We start from the raw sequence: 17306 nt of genomic DNA, 5'->3' as shown, positions 1-17306 counted from the left end.
TCTGCCCCAGCCGCAGGGCAGGAGGGTGAGGATCCAGCCCTGCTGTGGGGAGAGAAGGCTGCTTTGGGCAAAGCCAGGCAGGGATCCGGGAGGGAATGAGGGGCAGCAGCCTGAGTGGAGCTGCCTGCCAGCCCGGCCACGGCCACAGGACACCAGCCAAACCACCACATGCCACCTCAGTGCCAAACCTCCACGTGCCACATAGGTGTCAGAGCCCCAGTGTTGCCTGTGGCTGCCTCCCGCAGCGCATCCCGCTGCACCAGGCAGCACCTGCTGAAGCTCCTGGTGGTACCCGGGTACCCCCTACCCTACAGCATCCCTGCTTCCCAGCACCCTGGTCCCCTCCTGGGCCTGACCCTGTACCCAGCGCCCATGCAAGGGCTCGCCTCTTCTTGTGCAGCCCCTGGGCTGCTTTTGCTTCCAGCTCCCGATGTTTGCAGGGTGGAAAGACAACAACAACAACAACAACAAGGAGAAAGAGGTCAGGCGCTTCCCCTCTGGCTCTGGCCTCTGGCCGTGGCAGTGGTGGTGGCTCCCATGCCTTGGCAGCTATTTTTAACCCATGCATTCCTCCTGCCTCCCCGGTGTTTGTCAGAAACTTCCTTCTTAAGGGAAGCAAATAGGGAAAAGGTTTCTCCTGGCAGACTGCATCCCAGAGCTCATGTCTAGGAGCTGGGAGAAGTGCCTGCCCCAGCACCCTGCCCACCGGGATGGAGACCCCTGGGGCTGTAAGGGGCTCTGGGACCCTCTGCCCTGGCAGGTGAAACTCCCTCCCCCAGCCTGGGAGCTGAGCAAGATTTCACAGCTCTGGGCACCCTCATCAGTGCCTGGAGCCATCTTCCAGAGCCCAGCTCCAGCACCCGCAGCACCTTCAGCCCAGCTCTTTCTCCTGGCATGCTGTGCAGGCAGGTGTTTCCATCGGCACACGGTTCACATCACACTCAGAGTTCAGCTTTTACACTTGTGCAATAGCACTACGAGCCGCTTGTTAGGTGACTCCGGCGTGCTGTAGGTGGGGAGAGGCAAAGATGTGAATAAGAAGGTCCTGTGGCTGCAGTGAAAGCACCAGGGATGCAGTGGGAGCCCAGAGGAGAAGGCAGAACGTAAGCCAGTTTCCAAAGCCTGCCAGAGCATCCTGGTGCTCAATCACCCAGACGGCCTGGAGCAGCGGGCTGCCAAGTGAAATTTGCTCTCAGTGCCCGCAGGGAAGGAAAACCTTTCCCTGCCCAGGCATTTCATGGTTGTGAAGGGCAGAGGGTGCTTGCCCCAGGCAGGGCAGGGTATTGTAAGAGTGGGGAACCTTCCAGCAGGAGCTGCCGGGCTGGCAGAGAGATGGAGCCCCTCTGAGGTCAGAAAAGGACCAATGAGTATTTTTTTTTCTAACTGGCACATGGGCCTCTTGGCTCCCACAAGCGATCTGAAGCATCAGCAAGGGCGGCAAGGGGACTCTGGGTGCTGGGACCCCATGGCCAGGGTGGCTGCGCAGAAAGCTGCATCCTCTCCACAGCCTGCCCAACTGCACTGCTGCTCCTGCCCAGGGAAGAGCCCAGGATCCATACTGAAGGGTGGGCGGCTCGCTGGGGAATACCTTCCATCTCCAGGCCAGCTCCCAGCCCCACCTACGGAGCAGGCTGGAGCCGGATAGCACGTGGCAAAGCAATGCTGTGGGCCGTGCAAAGGGCACAGGTGTGAGCCTCTGGCTGACGGGCAAAGGCTTCCCTCCCCATCCAGAGATGCATCCCGGCTCCCGGGGGTCTGACTTGGTGCCATTTGCTCTCGCTGCTCCACTTTTCCCCCCTGCAGTTGTTTCTGCTAGGTATTCCCCCCGCAAGCAGCTGAGACCCCACACCCGAAGCACAGGAGAGCCCTGCAGCCCCTCGGACCGGGGCAGGGCTCGCTGCAGGTGTGAGCAGAGCCATGGCATGTGCAAGACACCGGTGACAGGCATGTGCCAACACCATGACAGCCCACAGGGATGCTCTTGCCTCTGCCAAATTTCCCTTGCAAGAGCTTAAACCAAATGGCATGTCCCAGGAGTGTGTTTTGGGGTGCCGAGTACCCCCAGCAAGCACCAGCCCTGGCCTGCGCCTAGGGGACAGGGACGCTGGTGGCCATGGTCTCCTCGAGCCCTGGCGAGGGTTTTCCTGCCCAAGGGCTGCGGGCAGGGCGGGGGTGCACTTCCCACAGGCAGGATGGGCTTGTTTACGGGGGCAAATTTTATCTGCACAAACAGCCTTTGGGCGGGCAAAGTGGATGTGGGTTTGTCATTATCTCCACAGGCAATCGGAGGGGAATGTAAACACAGATGGTGTGGAAATGTTGCGGCACAGGGACATCCTCACCGGGGGGTCACTTTGGTGGGCAGCAGCACCCAGGGACCCACCATCACCCTGTCCTGCGTGAGGCTTGAGCTGCATTTTCCACCCATGGATCGATGCGGTGAGGCATTGGGCTGGAGGTGAGCCTTCCCACATGGGAGCCACGCAGATGGGGAGATGACGGATGGGGCGAGATGAAAGTCATCAGTCCCTGCTGCTCACCATGCAGAAGTTTATCCTCCTCTTGGTTTATTTTCTTCCTGTCTGCAGCAAACCCTCCTGTAATCAGCAGCCCGGTTAGTATTGCTGGAAGTGCCACTGGCGATAGCCCGGGGACGGACAGGGGCTGCCCCTCGCTGCTTTCATGCCAGTGGCTGCAGGGCAGCGGGGAATGGGCTGCCACAGCCCCCAGCCAACATGTGTGCAATGCAAACTTCAGTATTTCACGACTTATAGGACAGATTTCCCTCCTTGGGAGCCTGCTAGAGGGGCAAGTGTTTTACAAAGAGCCACCCCTGCGCAACTAAAAGGGATTTAAACCAGGTCAGTAGCAAAGAGAGTGCAATTGCTGGTGAGCGGGCTAGGAGTTGGACACTTATGTGAAGCAATTCTGCTCCCGATGTAGAAGGCAATAACCTTGTATCACACGAGGATGATGAAGGGGTTTCAGCCCTATCAGCTGCCCAGGGAAATTGCAGATGAAATGCCCTAGAGATGCTGTAACAAACCCATGGGTGCTGGTGGCGTGGGCATGCAGACACCAGGGCATGATGCGTCTTCCCTGCCCGCTGGCACAGAGCAGGCAGTGCCACAGCAGCAGGAGCTGGTGTCCAGGGGCATCTCACAGCCCCCAGGCCAGAAGCATCCCTGGTCCCCTGCCTGCTGCCAGGAGCGCTGAGCTCTGGCAGGTGCTGGGGCGGTGGCACTGTGGCAGGGCTGGGGTCACTGTGTCCCCCTTGGCCTCTTTTCTTGGTGATTGTCGGTGCCGTCCCCATGCACAGAATTGCAGAGAAATGCCAGACATCCCAGCGACAGGGGGCACAGGGGTCCTGCCCTACCCGAGGCACCAGATTTATTGCCCAGGGCTGGTTGTTCCCTGGCCAGGGGTCCAGGTGGTTTCCCCTTTCTTCTTGCTATTTTTTAATCTCCAGCCTGTGTGGGAAATGGGAGACAGCGACAGACGAGGAGGAAAGGCTATTGTTAGGGCTCTGGGCTGTGCGTCCCAGACCAACTCACTCGGTGCCAGCTGGGTTCTGGGGAGGCCTCTCCAGCGGGAGAGATTGTATCAGCAGAGTCCAGGAAGGATGTCGCTGCCAGCCCGGGAGAGCAGCGTGTTCCCCACGATGGGCTGGAGCTCTGCAGAGCCAAGCAAAGGCAGCGAGAGCTGAGCATCCATATCCTCGATCCGGGACGGGGACTGGCTGCCTCGCACTGACCAGCTCTGCTGGAGCCTTTCGGGGTCTCCCGGGCACCCCAAGTGCTTCCCGGGAGCCCCCCTGATGGGGATGCACCTGCAGGTCTCATGGCACAGAGAAGCCATGGACAGAAAGAGTCCCATGCCCTGAAGGGACATCTCCAGAAAGGGCATTTCATGGCATTTTGAACACTGAAGCGTTCCTCCCCAGCACCGAGTGCTGCAGCCAGTCCTCGCCCATACCCTGACCCAGGGGTCCCTCAGGTGCCAAGGGCAGATGCCCCAATGCAGTGGGGGCTCATGGCCCCCTGCTCCACCCCAGCCAGGATGTGCCCTTAAACCCTGACCCCCCGGCTCCTTGACCCCGTAATGGTCCATTCTCTGGGAGGAGGAGGAGGAAACGGCGGTGGACCTTGTTATTCGGCGGCGGGACGCCTCGCTGGGTTGGGGGTCAGCGCTGATGTCATTCGGCACAGCCGGATATGTTATCTTCCTGCCCCACCGCCCCGTAATCGATTCAGCAGCTGACACGGGGCGAGGGCTGCCTGCCTGGCACCACAGCCTGCCCAGGGTCCCTGGGGGGCACCGCCGCCTGCCCAGGGTCCTTGGGGCGCACTGCAGCCTGCTCGGGGTCTCAGGGGTCCCTGGGGGGCACCGCAGCCTGCCTGAGGTCCCAGGGGTCTTTGAGGGGGCACCGCAGCCTGCTCGGGGTCTCGGGGGTCCCGGGGGGCACAGCAGCCTGCCCAGGGTCCTGGGGGTCCTCGGGGCACAGAGCCCTTGAAGCACCCCTCTCCATAGCCAAGCCTGGCAGGAGACCACTGCCCTGGCCACACAAACGCTGCCCTGGGGAAAGGGCTCAGAGCCCCCTGGGGACCCCCAGCACCCTGGGGCTGGGCAGGATGCGGGCAGTGGCTGGGTAGCTGCAGGAGCCAGGGGTGCCGGAGCCAAGCGTGGTGGAAGCGGGCCAGGGGAGGACGACGGTGGCGGCGGCAGGACCCGGCACAGCGTGCCACCCAGCTCTGCGTGCTGGGGCCAGGGCGATGGCAGCTGTGGGCAGGGGGGGCTGGCTGTGTCCCACCACCGCCTGCACCGGGGCAGCAGCCCCAAGGCCCTTTCCCAGGATGGCCATTGCTCGGCCACCGCCATGGTTCCCCCGTTGCCACCGGCACCCACGCTGGCTCCCCGCATCCCTGCTGTTGGCACGTCAGCACCGGAGCAGGGGTCCTGCGGACCAGGGGTCCTGCGGGCACTGCTAGGGGGCGAGGAAGAGCCGAGGGGCTTTTTCCAGCAGGTTCCGCCGCCTGGAATCTGGGAGCACAAGTGGCAGAGGCACCCATGGCTCACACCGGCGTGGGGGTGGCGGCGGCGGCCGGTGTGCTGAGCACCAGGCAGGGTGGCGGGGGCACTGCTGGGGGTCGCCCCCTTCATGGCCATGCCACCCCTCGGCCAGGCTCAGGGACCCCTCTGCCTCCCGCCTGGCAGGCAGGGCTGAGCAGCAGGTGTGGAGGGTGGTCCCGCTGCGGCGTGCGGGGTCTGCCCATCCCAGGGGGCTTCGTGCCGGGCTCCCCCCGGGGCACCCCAGCTCTGCCCAGCCTGGGGGTCCCGCGCAGCCAGCGCCGCCCCCCGCTGCCCCCCCCCTCCCCGCACCTCAGCTGCTCTTTAAATCTTTATTTCATCAAAATTTAAGAAAAACACCAATTTTAAGGAAAAAGCCCAAGCGGAGCAGCCCCGCCCGGTGGTCTCCCGCATCCCCGGGGGCACGGCGTGTGGGCGGGCCGACACGCGCTGCGTGCCCCCCCTCCTCCCCCGGCGTTTGCTGCCAGCCACGCCGGAGGTGGCAGAGCCATTTGGGATGGGGGTCAGCCACCCAGGCAGGCAGACATCTGTCCCCGCAGGGTTCGCACGGAGACCACCCGAGACCTCCCACAGCGGGAAGCCCCGTGTGGGGCAGGCGGGGGTCACTAAATAGGGGGGAGCACCCCGCGGGTGGGGGGGGCCGGCGGGCACAGGGACCCATCGTGCGCCTGAGCGCGCCCCGCCCCCGACCAGGCCCCGCCCCCGACCAGGCCCCGCCCCCGACCAGGCCCCGCCCCCGACCAGGCCCCGCCCCCCGACCAGGCCCCGCCCCCCGACCAGGCCCCGCCCCCCCCGCGTCTCCCGTCGCACCCCGCGGCGGAAGGGGCGTGGCCGCAGGCGGAAGCGGCGGGCAGGGCGGGCAGGGCGGCAGCAGCAGCGCCCCGGTCCCGGCGCCATGTCGGGCCGCTGCTGCCAGGGGCAGACGCCAAGTCGCGACATCCCGGGCCCTGGCAAATGCCTCGCCCTGCCTGACGGTGCCCCGCTGCCGCCTGGCGACTACAGCACCACGCCGGGGGGCACCGTCTTCGGGACCACGCCGGGCGGTGAGCGGCGGGCCGGTACCAGGCCTCTCCCTGCGGGGCGGGGGTTGCTCGAGGGGGAGCCCCCCCCCCCCCCCCTCCGGGTGCGGGTAGTGGCCTCGGTTTTGCGGTGGGAATGGGGTGACCCCCTGGGGGGGGGCTCTTACCCCAGCGCGGGGTTACAAGGAGGCCCATGTGTCGGCGGGCGGCGTGTGGGGAGCTGGGGGGCACCTGTTCTGGGGGGGAGGGCTCTCGCTTTGACCAGAGGAACGTCCAGGGAAGGCGGTGGGGGGCCTATCCCTTTTGTCTGGGGATCGGTAGCGGGGAACCCTTTCTTTGCCCAGGGGCTGTATGAGGGCTTGGGTGGGCTCTCACTTTTCTTAGGGTTTGTCTGGGAGGCCTTGCTTTGGCTGGGGGGTGTACGGGTAGCAGGGGGGGTTGCTGTTCTGCGGGTGGTGTGTGGGGAGGGGCCCCGTTTGGGCAGCAGCAGCATGGGGGTTCTCGCTTCAGGGGTGACTTGGCGCCTGGGCTCTTGTCTTGCAGGGGAGCCCCGTGTGTTGGCAGTGGGGGGTCCCCCCTCGCTGGGCCGTGGTCTGGTGTAGCAAGGCCAGGCTTTTCCCTGGGAGCTTGGCCATTGCTGTGCTACAAGGGAAAATGAGGGATCCTGGGGGGGCTTCCACCTTCCCCAGAGTGTGCTGGAGCTGGGGCAGCGCAACAGCATCTGCCTGGCTGCCTATGCTGAAAGCAAGGCTGCTGTTTGTGCTTCTGGGTAGCCTCACAGGGAGGAAATCCATCTCCTGATTTGGGTTACTTATTAATTCTAATCTCTAATATTTGTTGTTTCATCTGGCAGTATGTAAACCCTGGGACCTCTTTTTTTTTTTTCTTGTCCCAGGGTGCTCTAACTTCTGAAAGTGCAGTGCTTTGCTACCGCACAAGGGCAGTGGGCTGGTTCCCTCTCTCTTTGCTGCGAGTCCCGTTGTGCAGCCCTCGTAGCTGCGCCTGTGCGGCTGCCAGGAACAATGTCTCTTAGGGACTGGGTCTTCAGATAAGGATAGTGGGATTGTGGGAGTTGGCTGTGCTCACTGCTTGCTCTGAGCTGAGGCAACTAAGGGGGGTTGCAATTACAAAACCTGTAGGCTTAGCATCCGTCTTAGCCATGCCTGTGCCTTCTGTCCCCACATACAGCAGCAGGGACATAAATGTGCAAAGATCCTAAAAGGGCTTGTCCCTCTGAAAGGTCCACATCTCTTGCTTGAGTGTCTGTTCGTTTTGAGTAGTTTGGCTTTCGAGACAAGTGACTGCTGTTCCAGATGATGACACTGGGGACCAAATCAGTTGTGTGTATTTCCAGCTATGGCAGCTGCCTGGGCTCCTGCTGATCAGTGGTCTGAGATAATTTTTTCCATACCTTTAAGAATTTCCTCCCCCCCATGCTGCTACATAAGAGATAAATGTGAGCAGCAGGAATGATGAAACCATGCTTGAATTTCAGCCAAAAGAATGAACTAGATGGGAGGCAGAGGATAATGTTTTGTTTGTCCCTCAGGCCTACAATCTCTACAACACAGTATTTCAGGAGTTAAAATTCAGAGAGAAGGGGGAAGTCAGCTTTGCTGACTCGCTTGATTTTTTTGTGTCTGTGCAGAAAAGCTTGGTTGGGCATCTGAAGTTCTTGTGTTGTTTTTGCCATATGTTCTCTCTTCTCTGAAAGCAGCAAATAACTGAAGTACTTAAATAGCACTTGCAGTAATTATGCCATGGAAAATAGGAGAATGACTTTCTCAGCTATATTCATGTGCTCTGAGTAACAGAGTAGAGAGGAACAATTAACAGTGCTGTGCAGCATAATGAGCCTTCCAGGATTATCATCTCTGTCTCCGGGGAGTTAATGAATGTCTACAGTGTGGAGGAGAAACACAAATCATGTTTATTGTTAGGGTGTGCGCACCTGGCAAAATCCACAGTGCTCTTATGACTTCGTGATACTTTAATTTGTCTCCAGCCTGTTTGAGGACAGGTTGTGCTGCCTGTTCGCCTTCCAGTGTCGATTTTGGGTGCTAAAGGGAAGAATGATTTAAAACTTCTGAAGGACTTGGTGGGGGGATGTTAGCTTTGGGTTGTTGGTTTGCATTGATGGTCACTGTTGCAAAGAATTCCTTGGCCTGTACAGTCAGGAAGAGGTGTCATGAAAACATTGTTAATACGTTTCACACCAAACTCTCCAGATTGATGTACAGAAGTGCACTTTAAAGAGCGCTGGGGCCAGGCCAACTTGGACTTGGAGCCCTTCTGCTTCCTCACTGTGCTCTCTTCATCTGTTTTCTGCTGACCCGTGTATCCACTGATTCAGGCAGAATACTTTGCATTGCTCCTTTGCATATAAGCCCTGACTGCTGTAAAAATAATCTTGGGTTTCAGAACTGCTTGTTTTAGGTCCTTTTGTTGAAAATGCTCAACATGTGTAGCTCACTGGAAAAAGTCTGAGATTTCCTGCAAAGCAGTAGGTTAAATCTGAAGAATTGGAAGAAAAAAAGCAAATTGGTTTTCTTGTGCAAAACCTCTGACTAATTTTGGAGAAGAATTGAGGATTGTAATCTCTGAAGTCATCCCCCTTCGGCTGTAGGCAGCGCTGGGGATACGAGTGGTGGAAAAAGGTCTTGATGTCAGAGTGAGAAACCCACAGCAGCAGTGTGGGGTGACTGAAGGCTTTTGAAAAGGCCGTACTCCACAGCTACAGTGTGCTGACTTGTGTGCATCTAACAGCCAAGTTTATTGACCTGGAAAGATTAGGGGAACGCTTGCTTTTCCAGTTGTCAGGCATTTTTTAGACCAGTTTTTTCATTACCACCTTTACTCTGATCTGACTTTGCTGCTTGTGGTCAAAAACACAAACTTTTCTTCCTCTGCAGGTTGCTTTTGAGTCTCCAGAGATGTTGAAGTAACAGCCTAAACTGCAGTTTGGATAAAAGGGGCTGTTCTGAAGAGGGCAGGCAGTCATGTGCTGTGATGCTCTGAAGCATCCTCCCTCTTCTCCCAGTACCCAGGGAGCAGCTACAGCCCACTGTGGGACAGATGTGAGCGAGCAGCATTTTGCTGTGGTTTCTGGGCCTTGGTTTGGTGCCAGCAGTTAGGGGAAAGGATTTGATTTTTCCTTTTTCAGCTACCTTCCCAGGTCTCTATGATCCTCTCTGGAAGGGAAGACCTTTCCTGTCCTCTGCCATCACGGGCAGCAGCTGGTTTTCTTACAGCAGTCAGCAGAGGTAAAAAACAACAGTATGAAGGATCATGGAGGAGCATGTAAGAGATGATATATGACCTTTAAGTGTAGTCGGTTCTCAGGATTCCCGCTGTGCCTGTCCTGGCTCCTTGTCTGATTGCCAAGGGCACGTGCAGACATTGTCTTCAAGTAAAGCCCATGTGCAGTAGTATCTGGGGAGTCCTGCCAGCTCGGTCCATCACGAGCCAAGATGCACAGCAAGCCGCAGTGCTTGTGGTGCTTGCTGTGAGCAGTGCAGAGTGGGTGCTGAGCTGCTGGTGCTCGCAGTGCCCGTTGCAGACAGAGCTGCCTCCAGTGCTGCGGGCTCAGCCACAGAGGTGTTGGCCCTTTCAGTGGGGACATGGGATGGCCTGTGGAGCAGCACAGTTCACAGCACCTGTGTTCCATCAGGACCAGAGCAAAATGTGTGTATTTGGCAGAAAGGGAGTGAGATGATGTACTGGCCACTGCTTCAAATCTGGTGTTTCATCCTGATGAAAATACTCGAAGGGAACCACATTCTCATCCAGACTTTCCAAGCTGTGCAGTGAGGCATTCGGCTGTTGAAGCCACAGTGTAACAAGGGCTTTCAGGGGGCAGAGTGGTCCCCATCAGGTGTAGTCTTTCCTACTAAATACATACTAACCTCCCTTGCAGCAGGAGCAGAGCTGCTGTTAGCTCGGCTTTGGGTGCTCAAGGAGCCCATTTATGGCCTCCGGCCGTGCCTGTTGACAGCTGAGGCTGGGTGTCCTGGTCCGGCTGGTTGCAGGGTGTTTGCTTTCGTAAATTCTGGGCATGTGACTGTCAGAGGAACGTGAACCAGGCATGGAAGCTCTTGTCTGTCTGAACTGTGCTCCTGATACTTGGTACACAAGCTGCAGTTCTTGGAAGCTCTGTCCTCCTCTATGAACCTCCCAGGAATTTAACGCTTAACTCATGGACTAGCCATCCGCCTTCTCAAATCCAGCCAACTGCTAGAGCACCGTTCTGTGTCAGTTAGATCTACTCTTGGATCCACTGAAGCAACTCAAATTTAACATCTTTTAAGGAAAAGGTTTTCAGTGTTTTGGGAACTCGGTAGGAGAAGTTTCTTGAAACACGATACCTGGTTACATTATTTTATAGCCATGCTTCAAAATAAAGTGAGCTTAATGTTCCAGGACAGATGTTAATGGGAGCTTGTTTGCCTACACCTGTGTACTTTCAGTTAATGCTTTTCAGGGAGCGCACAAGGGGAGTTGCCTTTCCCTCTTGCTGGAACCAGGAGCAGAGCAGTAAGGGCCTGGCCCAGAGAGGGGATTTGCATGCCTCCTTTTGAGGAAAGAAAACATTGTTTTCCAGTACTTTATGGGTTAAGGCTGGGGTCTGTTTGGAGGGATCCCTCTTCTGTGTGTGGTTTTTGAGCTTTTTCCAGCGCAATTCCTTTATAAGGAACAGGCTGTTCAGTCCAGTGGTATTCCTAGAAATCCATGCCCAGAGCAGAGCTCTGCTCTCACTGAGGTTTGCTGTAATGCGCTGGAGCTGGTTTGTTGCACGTAGGGCAGGGAGAGCAGGTCTGGTTAACCATTAAAACAGGCGGGCATTAACGGTTCTTGTATTCAAGCCTTTTGGAAGGGGTATGTAACTGTGCTGGACAGTCAGCACCCTGTACGCGAAAGCAAATGCCTGTGCTGGAATTTCTGCTGGGCTCTGCCACATCCTACTGCCTGGTGTGGTGTACACTTGTGTCTACCTACAGTCCTTAGCCCCTGACAATTAGAATAGCTTGTTTACGATCAGAAATTAAATTCAATGTACTCTGTTTCCTTTGGGGGGTGTTGTGATGTTGAATTAGGTGGAAGGGGCTGGATCTATTGCACGCGGCATCAGGCTGGGTGTTGGAGTCTTTAGTTCTCTCTGTAACAGGCTGCTAGCATTACCTGTTACTTGGGTACCTGCTGCTGGTGCTTCGTGCTTGCTGCTTTTTTTTTTTTTTTTTTTTTTTTTTTGGCAAATCTAGTGTTAATGGTATCTGCCTTTCCTGCAAGGTAGCATGAAATGACAGAGTAAGTGCTATGTAATAGGTATCAGTGCACGTACAACTCCTGCTGTTGCTTTACACATCTGGCTGTGAAGATGGCCCAGCTGTACTCATGCATCAAAATGCTAAAAACTGACAGTGCTCTTGTCTCCCCACAGGTACCAGGATTATTTATGATCGTAAGTTTTTGATGGAGTGCCGTAATTCTCCGGTTGCCAAAACACCACCTTCTGACCTTCCGGACATTCCAGGTGTTACAAGCCCAAATGTGGAGGAGTTGAAGATTGAGAACAACCATGTCCAAAACTGTGATGAGAAAGTAAGCGCAGGTGAGTGTAGGCAAAAAAACCTAGTGAAGTACACTGCTTTTTCCTAGAAATACCAACGTTTACACATGGAATGGAGCTGGGAGATCCCTATAATCTTTGGTTAATACTCTAATAACTTCTTGTAAAATCAACATGTGCTTGATGTTACTTGGTCATGAGGTTCTCATGCTATTTGGTCCTGCTGTGGTCCCCAGTAATGTGAGACTTTTTTCAATTAGTTAAATCTTAGTTAGATCACTTAATTCTCATTAATTTAGCATATGGGGAGCTGCTACTGGATTAATAGTCTGGTAGTGAGAGAACGGGTGCAGCTGTTGCTGCCTCTCTGTCCTGGACCATTTTGTAGCTGCTTTGCATTTTTTAAAAAGATCAGATTACAACTCAGAGTAGAGTTTGTTTGGGGATTTTAGTATCAGCCTGAGTTGTAACTTCCTTTTGCCTTTTTTGTTTTGGTTTGGTTTGTTGTTGTTTTTTTGACAGCAAGGCAGATTCTGGTGTACAAGTAAGCTCAACTTCCGTAGCTAGGGTATAATAATACCTGCTTTGTATATATCAAATATCCAGTATCCGTTGCTGTCTGTAGTGGGTTCAGCAGAAGCCTGTAGGTGTGTGTGATAGCCAGGTAGAGGTTAGTCCACAGGAGAGCAGGGCATTGGCACAGTTGTAGCAACACGAGCAAGTATTGCTCTTGAACAGTGGGGTTTTTTAATTACGTGAGATTACTTGGTAGTTTCAGGTCGCTTCAAGTTACTTATGTTCTCTCTAAAAATAAAGGTCTGAATGCTCATTAGCTGGTGTCCGTGCTCACTCTAAGCAAAATCTTTCTGGAGTCAGTATTGCTTAATGTGTTTTTTTAAACACTGTTGTGACCTTCAGTGGCTCACTGGATTCTCTGGCAAACTGAAATGCAGGCTGCATGCTGGATGCCAGCTTGGCTGTGACTCTTCCAAGGAAGGTCTGCCCTCAGGAATAGATCATCGCTGCTCACGCTGGCATCCTGTCAAATTGCGTGAGCTGTGGTAACAGCTGTAGAGATAATAAGTTGTGAAATGTGCTTTTGTGTTTTTGGTAACAGAAGTTTGTACCACTGATGTCATAAACATTATTCTTTATGTTGCTTTTTACAAGGAAATCCAGGGGTAGAAATAAATAAAGGGCATGCTCTGCCCCTGCTCTTGTTTGCCTGTCTGTAGGATCCCCTCTACACACAGAGCTTATGTTTTGCTTGTACAAGATGGTTTTCATATCAAGCTCGATGCCTCAATCCAGATTTTAAGTCCAAACTGCCATATTTCTAAAGTACATCTGACAGTTGTTTCTTCAGTAAAATATTTGGTATATAATGTGAAGCTTTGAGGACTCATTTGTGGGTTTTGTCCCTCTCAACAGGTGAAGAAGAACAGTTTGACATGGACATATAAAGCACGTGCCCTGAGAGTGCTTATCCAGTGAAGCACCAGGACCTTGTCTTGAGGATTCCCACCAGCCAGGCTTAAAAATAGCCCATGCCTTGAGTGCCTTCCTGCTTCCTGGGAAAGGCAGTTTATTCCCTTCCGAGAACAGAGTGCGTCCTGTTACAAGGACTGAGTCTCAGCCTCTCTGTGCAGGTGCGAATACACAAGTGCAGCCCCTGCTGATGATGGGCCTTGGAGTGCCGGAGGAGACACTCTCAATGATTGTTTTTGTTTCCAGTTTTATGCTTTTGTTAATCATTTTAATACTGTAAAAGTTACAGAAATGCAATATAAGGGAGAAATAAAAATCATTTTGAGTCTCCTGGTATGGAGATTAACGCAATAAATACAGCTTCTGTCCTTTATTCATTCCAGTGAGAAACTGCAAGCCTGTTGCAGAAAACCCGATCGGGCGAGTTCCCCTGAAAGGCAGAGGCTGACGTGCCGTAAGCCCTCCTGGCCAAACGTCTGTGTGTGTCTTGAGTGCAGCATATGGTCACCACAGGAAGCTTCAGTGTGCTCTGAGCCTGCTTCCAGAAATAAGTTAGTGAAGACTGTCATTCGTGGTTTTCCAGATGGTTCTTTCGCGAGGTCATGGGGTCATGGTGCAGGTGTTTGGACCCATTTTTTTTACCATCCCTGATGAGGGGCAGGACTCAGTCAGGCTACAGGTGGAAGCAACTGAAATTAGTTCTATGGGAGTCACCTGCAGCTGAGCACTGTGGGGTGGCCCTGACTCCCAAGCTGCCTTCTGCCCTGCCAGGGAAAAAAACAGCTTCTGGCTTCTGTGCTGCAGTTCCCGCTTCCCAGAACAGTGGAGCTCTTCCAGCATGCAAGTGAGTGCTTAACTACATTTTCTGCTGGGTTTTTGGTCTGTGCTGAAACTTTCATGCTGTTTTACACTTTTCTCCTTTTTTTTAGAACTTGGTGGGCAGGGATTAAGACCTTTGGAAAAGAGAGGGTTTAACTGTGAGGTTAGAAATAATAAGCCTGTTGGGTTTGAGAGGAATTTTCATCTGAGAAAGTAATTTTAGCGTGGGAGTGATCAGCTTGGGCCCCCAGCGCACGTGTCTGAGTTTCTAGACTCGGTGCAGTTTAATAAGCGTGTTAGGGAGCAGTCTGTAACGTTACTGCTTTAGGGATGGTGCTGATGGTGGCATCTTGTGGTGCTGGTGGCTGAGGCATCTCAGAGAAGCAGAGTGCATAATAATACAGACTTCCTAAAAGGCAAGTGTCTGTTCAAATCGGTCTTGGCAGATAGCATTTAAATATCTGCTAATTAAGCTCAATTGTGACATTATGATATGCAAGCCTTTAATAATGAGTAACAGAAGAAACGGAGACAAAGCAATTGCTGCAGATAAATTTGCATTTCTTTAAGATAAGATTAAGTGTTTCTCTGAAACCTTAATGGGAACAGATTCAAATGTATTGCCCTCAGGTGTCACTTATCAGTCTTGTAGCTCCATACCGGCTGCTGGGTTTTGTTATAATGTGACTTTAGAGAGGAGCTGCTGTCGCTGCTGGAATATGCGCTGTGACCTGCAGCCAGAGACTGACTTGTCCTCCTCGCTAAATTAGTATTTTCAGATAGAAATGGCACTACTAGGTTGTTGCGTTGCTGGCAGCATCATGCTGGGGTTCAGCTCCATGTACCCTCGGAGCCCTCCTGCTCTGGTCACCGTGTGTCACAGCAACCTCAGCTTCCATTTCTGGGGGAGGCAGTAAATCTAGTTTTAAGGAAATTTCCCGTGTTGATGTTAATTTGTCCAAAGCCATTACTTTAGGGAAGGCTGAAAAAGCTGTGGCAAACTTGCGGCGTGTTTGCGATAATTCGGTCTATGCACTCAGTGCTGAGGCTTGTTTTCGTGCTCTGTCTTAACCGGAATGTTTGTAATTATTGCTGGAGCGTGGCTTTACAACCAAGAGTCGTATTGATGTAACCCTTGGCAAATAGGTTTCACGGGAAAAGGATTTTTATAAGCAGGATGGGGTTTTACCCCTCTTACTCTCCTGCAACACTCTTCCACAACTCGTAACACCCACTTTATGTAGCTTTAAAGTATTGGCAGTGGTAGAGGCATCTGTGCAGCCTCCTGGTCCCTGCCGTGTGCTCGTCCTGGCCTGCTACCTGCGTGACTCGGACGTACCCAGCCGTGGCACTAACACAGGGCGGCGCGCAGGGCCAAGGCTGCCGTTGGCAAAGCAGCTGTGAGACCTGGCACTCGCCCTGCGCCTGCTCCCTTCACCAGTCAGCGTCCTGCTGCACTGCCCGGGGTGAGGATTCGATGGGGGACATGGTGCCGGTGACCCCAGCTGACCAGGGTGGCAGAGCCGTCCCGGTGCCCCCACCGTGGTGCCATCCCCAGCTAAGGGCTGCACAGCCAGGGAGCTTTTTGGGGAGAAACAAGCTGATTTTCAGCCTTGGTGCTTTTTTTGCTGTGTTTCTGACACACAGTGGCCCAGATGTGAATGGGAGCTACATGATGGGGTTTTATGTCCTAGAATTGTAGAGTTGTAATCATGTCGGTACAAAGGCAGCTGGCTGGGTTTTTTGGAGTGTCGGCTATTGCAAGTAATGCTTTTAAATCCTCTTCCAGCCCAGTACTAGAGGGTAACAAGTGCTGTAAGTGTGAAGTATTTCATCCATGCCCATGACAGCTTTGCATTGGTATCTGCATGCTTATGTAGATCTCGGGGGAGCATCAAAGCACCAGGTGCCTCCGAAAGCAATTCCTAGCTGATAATTCGGAGAGGGAGAGCACCCTGCAAAGCACCCAGCCAGGTGCAAGAGGGGGTCCAGGAAGGGCCCCAGGGCACATCAGTGCATTTGCTGGGGGCAGAGCAAGTCACTACCAAAGCTGTGAATGTGATGCAGCAATGTGGCACTTCTGTGCATCTGCTGTGGTGTAACTCGTCCCAAGCCTGTGCCTTAAACTTCTCCACCCACGGCGTGGGACTGCGTGGCCGGAGCATCCCCTGCTCCAGTCCTTTGCAGTTCGTGTCCCTCCTTACACCCCCAGCCACTGCTGCATCCTTCAGCTGGGCATTTTGGGATCTGCCTCTTGCACGCATTCGTGTTTCTAGCGCTCCAGGCTTGCCTAAGCCATGTAAGGAGCAGCTTAGCGTTTCCAGGGCCGCTCCCTGCTTGACTGGGGTTTGTTCCTCACCCAGCACTTCACAAACAGGCTGAGGAGCAGTTTCTGTCACGGGCCGAGCCCCGGGCAAGCTCAGGCTGCTGCACAGCTGCCCTTGCACACACAGCAGGAGGGGAGGCAGCTGTGGGTGGCTGCCCCACACAGCTGGGATGCTCCGGGGAGGTCCAAGGGACAAGTGTTGGCTTTGTCATTGCATTTTCCGTCCCTGCCCCTTTTTGTCTCAAGCAGAGCAGCGCAGCATGCCTGTGTCCTGCTCAGCGTCCTGGTCATGGGACACAAAATACTTGCTTGACCCAGCTAGTGCCTTAATCCACCATTTGTGCAAATATTACCCTGCACCTTTGATAAGCCCTTCGGTCTGTTTGTTCTCACTCTTTCCTCATGGGTCCAAAGTAAACGGGCCATACCTGTGTTCCCTCCCTGACCGTGCGCCCTTCCTCCCGAGGCACGGGCAGCGGCTTGCACACAGGCAGTGGTGGCTGCAACTTGCTGCTGTCACCAGCAGCAGATGCTGCTCTTTGGTTCAGAGGGAGTTTGTGGATCATGAGGGTCTGGCCCTGTGCAGGGTGAGGGATGCCGGGAGGCAGATGGGGTCGCAGGTCCCGATCCCAGCCAGGCTGCAGCTGCTCTGTACTCCAGTGGTCCCCGAGCGGTCGCTGCTTGCATCCCAGTCTCGCAGCATCAGTGGGCAGCACTCCTGTAAAACCCTGGGCACTTGCCCTGCTGGAAAACCTTCCCTGCATTGGGAAGGCTCCGGTCCTTCCTGTGCCAGTGTGTAAGGATGCTAAAGCCAAGCCAGCCCTTCCAAAGGCAGAGACCCTGCCAGCTCCCTGGCACGGCTGGGAGGGCAGCAAGCGGTTTCAGCTCTGCAGCAAAGCTCCCGCTGGAAAGCTGGTGCCAAACCTGGCGCCTGCTGCCTGGGCCAGGCTCACAGGAGCATCCCCGAGTGTGAGAGCAGGGTCTGGCCACCGTGCCAGCA

The 17306-nt window shown here is 54.6% G+C and overlaps 1 protein-coding gene across 1 annotated transcript; it reads left to right on the top strand.

Moving 5' to 3' along the window:
• Positions 1-5919: 5919 nt before the first annotated feature.
• Positions 5920-13516, top strand: EIF4EBP1 (eukaryotic translation initiation factor 4E binding protein 1). The gene is made up of 3 exons (XM_055820305.1): positions 5920-6131; positions 11545-11715; positions 13105-13516. The coding sequence occupies exons 1-3, from the start codon at positions 5984-5986 to the stop codon at positions 13134-13136; spliced, it is 351 nt and encodes a 116-aa protein (XP_055676280.1). The 5' UTR covers positions 5920-5983; the 3' UTR covers positions 13137-13516.
• Positions 13517-17306: the final 3790 nt, after the last annotated feature.

The sequence above is a fragment of the Falco peregrinus genome, chromosome 17, assembly GCF_023634155.1.
Source record: "Falco peregrinus isolate bFalPer1 chromosome 17, bFalPer1.pri, whole genome shotgun sequence".
Taxonomy (NCBI): domain Eukaryota; kingdom Metazoa; phylum Chordata; class Aves; order Falconiformes; family Falconidae; genus Falco; species Falco peregrinus.
This window is presented reverse-complemented; position numbering and strand designations above follow the sequence as displayed.